Raw genomic sequence first — 4,949 nt, forward strand, 5'->3', positions numbered from 1 at the left:
CCATCATGTAAATATGGACCAAAATCTCTGAATGTTTCCAGTACCTTGTTGAATCTATGCCACGAAGAATTGAGGCAGTTCTGAAGGCAAAAGGGGGTCCAACCCGTTACTAGCATGGTGTACCTAATAAAGTGGCCGGTGAGTGTATATTTTCCCTATTAGCAGTGGTGGGCACAGTTCCCCTAAAGCACTAAGGCACTAATCGGGGAACTAATTTCCTGATTAATGCTTTAGGGTTTTTGCTATTTTTGAATTTATTAGTGGATTAGCACTTGCTAAATTTATGGGCTGAATTTAGAAGCACTAACTGAGGTCTTTAAATGTTATTTAACAACATTGTTCACAGTTGAGGCTGAAAGCTGTCACATTTTGTTCATATGTGTGTCACTTATCRACAAGGTCACATGTGTCAAACTCAAGGCCCACGGGCCAAATATGGCCTGATGGTGACTCCCCTTTGGTCCGCCAAGGGCATTAAGTGACAYWACTAAGCACACYGTAAACATTGTTTTATGTTGACTCTGAATAATGTTTCATGCGTCAGCTGGGTTATATTAGTGCTTTAGAATTAGGGGACCTAAATATTTGAGTTAGTGCTTTAGAATTAGGGGACCTAAATWTTTGAGTTAGTGCTTTAGAATTAGGGGACCTAAATATTTGAGTTATTGCTTTAGGGTTAGTATGTTAGGATGAATTAAATATAAAGTGTTGTGTTTGTTTGGGCTGGAGTAGGCCAAATAGTTAAAAATATTTTACTGTATAATTTTCTGAACATTTGCTCCTACAATGATGGACAGTCTCATAATTTGGATCTCTRGTGGGATTTCATTGTTTCTATAGGTAACTTCTCATCGAAGCGGATAGAAGTCACATGTGGGGTACCCCAAGGTTCACTCCTAGGACCCCTCTTATTAAATATCTACATGCTCCTGCTAGCTCAGGTTATAACAGGAAATAAGATTAGGTACCATGACTACGCAGATGATACACAGCTCTACATTACGATGTCACCAGGTGACTCTGAACCTGTCCAATCACTAAACAGATGCTTAGAACAGTGTGGATGTGCCAAACCTTTCTCCAGCTAAACAGYAACAAAACMGAAGTTATTATCTTTGGACCTAAAGAGYAARGATCTATAGTCAACGCACCACTTCAGTTYCTACAGCTAGAAACTAGCAGTCAGGCCTGAAATCTGGGTYMAGTGATGGACTCTGARCTGAACCTTCAGAGCCACACAGAGTTGCTTATGAAACATTATAAATGAAACATTYGTCYACATTTTGATGTTTATCAATGGCACTTGACAAACTGTAATGCTTCAATTGTTAACTCTGTGTTCTATGACTTTGTATTTTTTGTGTTTTTATGATGTAAAGCACTTTGAACTGCCTTGTTACTAAAATGTGCCATACAAAAACAACTTTGATTGATTGGTTGGTTTATCTATAGCCTTCTGATGTCAGACACTCAAACACTAACATCAACAGAATCTGTTCTACCTTTTTTAATTAGCATTTTGTCTCTAAACTTGASACAAGGGAATCCGCACAGGAATCCTGTTTATAGTGATGATTATTGTTCAAACTGAAGGAGACTTCTTGTTTTGATTGCAATTATTCAGACCTGAACTTCGGGGGGGCTAGCACTCAGCTTCTTAAAAATATCACATTAAAAGCCTGCTGTGTTTTAAAGAGCTGTAATTATTCTCACTGATAAGAGGAAATGAAGCAAGAAATTGTCTGATTTGGAGGTAATTTGGTTCACATGTTGACCAGTGACGAGTCTGTAAATGATTTGKTGTAAAAGAAGCTCTAAAAWAAGCACCATAGGCTAGAAATGAAGGCATCATGAGTGAAGGAATATTGTTATCAGGTAGTTGCTGGGGTATCCGACCAGTTGCTAGCAACAGCCCACAATGATGGAGGTAACGTGTGKTAAGCTTTACAGAACCTCACGACATCTGAACCTATCATCTGGACAKAGGTACTCTTCACAACACTCTGACGACAGGTGCACTGCCCCATGTGTCGGCTACCAGCTACTGTTTACACCAGAGATGGCTGCATTAGGAGTGGTGCTGCAATCAGGAGGCATAGATTGGTGATGAGTGGTGGTAGGTCAGCAGTCGAAGGTGGGGGTGTTGGTGCTCTGGGGTTGCTTTCTTAATATGGGCCTGGGGGTCTTTTTCTTTGGGGCAATTAAGACCCTTTACAAACAGTATGAGAGTTTGGTTCATTTTATCTGCAGTAAGTTGGACCTCTTCAGGGTGGGAGTTGAACTCCGATAGGGCTGCGTGTTTTCAAGTTCATAATGTTTATGAAGAGATTAAATAYGTGGACAGTGTCTGGTTTGGTCTTTCAGGACCTGGTCTCAGGATTTGCAGATGATGTGGTTCTGTTGGCTTCATRGTCCTGTGATCTTCAGCTCTCGCTGGAGCCGTTCACAGCCAAGTTTGAGGAGGCTGGGYTGAGGATCAGTACCTCTAAATATGAGCCCATGATCCTTAGTCGGGGAAGGGTGGCTTACCCTCTCCGGGTTGGGAGTGAGGTTCTTCCTCAAGTGGAGGAGMTTRGTTATCTTGGGGATTTGTTCACAAGTGAAGGAAGAAAGAAGTGTGAGAGCAACAGACAGATCATAGCAGCATTGCATAGTACTGCAAGACAAAAATCTCCTTTTACAGACGGGATCTTACCAGTGGTCATGAACATTGGGTACCGACCAAAAGAATGAGACGGCAAAGACAAGTGGTTGAAATAGGCTTTTTCTCTAGTCCAGGGTAGCCGGATGTTCTTAGAGACAGACTGAGTGTTTCAGTTCTCCAACAGAGACACACTGAGTAAAACTGATGCTCCTCCACATCCAGAGGAGKCAGTTGATGTGTTCTGGGCAAGTCCAGTTGGGAGGAGACACAGAGGAAGARCCAGGGCAGAATAATGCTAAAGGCTCAGCCATCCAAATTCACAGAATCTCACTTCCAGTTTTCGAAGTCGACAAAGGACKCAGTMTACACTGARCGGGTAGGCRGGGACCTTCYAAGGATGCAGCCCCTGAATTTGGACACAGCCAAAGTCTTCCAACCAGTCTGGGAACACCTTTTCTACTAACACATCTACAGCAGGATTCGACTTGGCTCTCCACGGTTCCAAGATTTTCCCCCTAGCTAGGATTCATGGAACCAGCGCCTTTTTCAGAACATYTTTTCCTGTGGTTCCAAGTGTATGGTGCTGGCCTGAAAATGCAACATCAGAAGACTGTCAGTCATGATTGTTTAGYGGGTGGAGTTACTGGTTGCGTCACAAGGGCTACTCTCAAAACAACCTGATCCATAGTTGTAGGGGTACTGGAAAAGTGTCATAAGAGTCCTCCCAGTAGAGCTGGAAGAGGTGGCTGTGGAAAGAGATATCTGTGCCTTCCTGACTCTGAAACAAGAGGAAGATGGTAGATGGATGGATAGATGGATGGATGGATGGATGGATGGATGGATGGATAGATGGATAGATGGATGGATGGATGGGTAACTTATTCTCTTGTCAGTACTGTATGTATTTCTTTAGAACAAGAAACCCTTAATGGGGTCCATAAGACAACATACAGCAAATCCTTCAAACATCTTTTTTATTATTTCCACATCGACTTTATTCACTCTCATAAAACCATGGAAACATTTTCACTGTGGCCTTGGTACTCTCTTTGTTGCATGTTCTGTTTGTTCAGTCGTAATTGAAGGTTTAGTGTATTCTTATTGATTAGAAACATTGTTAGTTGGTCTGGTAGACATAAAATAAATATTTTATTAATAAAACTGTTCAATACATATTGAATAGAGTCATGATTTTTAGAGTGATCTYCATTCAGTAGCTGCCTAGAGATTCTTCTTTCACAACTATACCATACTATACTTGTTTTGTCTTTATAGTAAGTTCAAGAGAAGARACAAAATCCATATTTTTCAAATTACCTGGAGGAGGTTGCCAAGGAGATGAGCAGAGCCTGCAGAATGCCTCTGATGTACACAATAGGGCTCTTCTTGGTAATGAAGAAGTACATGGCCGGGAGGATAAATAGGCCATGAAGCACCAAGCCCATTACCACAGTGATGGCATAAAAGCCCAACTTCTTTCCCATAGCTGAAGGGTCGTCCATCTCTAAGATCTTCCCGGCAACCAGGAACACAATACCAAAAGGAAAGTACCTGAAAGTGAAGGAGGGGGAATAATTCATCATTAAACCAAAAAGCTCATGCTGTTTTTTCTTCTTCTTCGTTTGCTAAAGCATGTATGCTTACAAGTGTRGAATTTTGCAGGCAGAAAACTTGCATAACTTGAAAAGGGCAAAGTAATCAACAGCTCATTTCATCACAGATTATATTCAGGGGACGTAGAGTTTATAGACARAAGGAAAGTGTTAGGATACCTGGGTTTTTGTTATTGTTTTTAGATTCTTTGTGTTTAATTTTATCAGTTCCTGGTATCTCATGGTTTTAAGCAGTGGTGGGCATCAGTCCGTGAAAGCGCAAATCCGCTAATTGCGMACCTAAATATTTCGTTTGCTCTTTAGCGGCCTTACTAATTTTTATAATTCATAAGCGGATTTGTGCTTTCTAAAATTAAAATGAAGTACCGCTAATAACTAATTATTTGCCAGTCATCATTATCTTGAACAGTGGAAGGTATGACTGTCAATGAATCACAACACACGTGATCTATCCAACAGCACCCCTCCCAGATAAACACACTTATTGGAAACYTACACATCCTTGCTGACTGTTGCTTTCGGTCACCATTCTCATTTCCCACAATGCTTTGTGTCTGCTTACATGGCAGGAAGGCAATGTTTAGTACTCCCTTTCCCAGAAAAAACAGTAAACGTTTGTAATCCATACTAAAAATTTCATGTATTGATTTATTTTACTTTACAATCGGAGCTCCTTTAAAAAAAGTTTAAAC

General features: G+C 40.9%; 1 protein-coding gene across 1 annotated transcript in view; it reads right to left on the reverse strand.

The window, feature by feature from the left end:
• The window catches only part of slc1a7a (solute carrier family 1 member 7a), a gene marked incomplete at its 5' end in the record, with an annotated part of 65,793 nt that overhangs the window by 19,078 nt on the left and 41,766 nt on the right, over positions 1-4,949 (reverse strand). The window contains 1 exon segment of the mRNA XM_014021988.1: positions 3,962-4,195. Coding sequence (XP_013877442.1) covers positions 3,962-4,195 — 234 coding nt within the window.

Source organism: Austrofundulus limnaeus, unplaced genomic scaffold (assembly GCF_001266775.1).
Source record: "Austrofundulus limnaeus strain Quisiro unplaced genomic scaffold, Austrofundulus_limnaeus-1.0 Scaffold313, whole genome shotgun sequence".
Classification (NCBI taxonomy): Eukaryota; Metazoa; Chordata; class Actinopteri; order Cyprinodontiformes; family Rivulidae; genus Austrofundulus; species Austrofundulus limnaeus.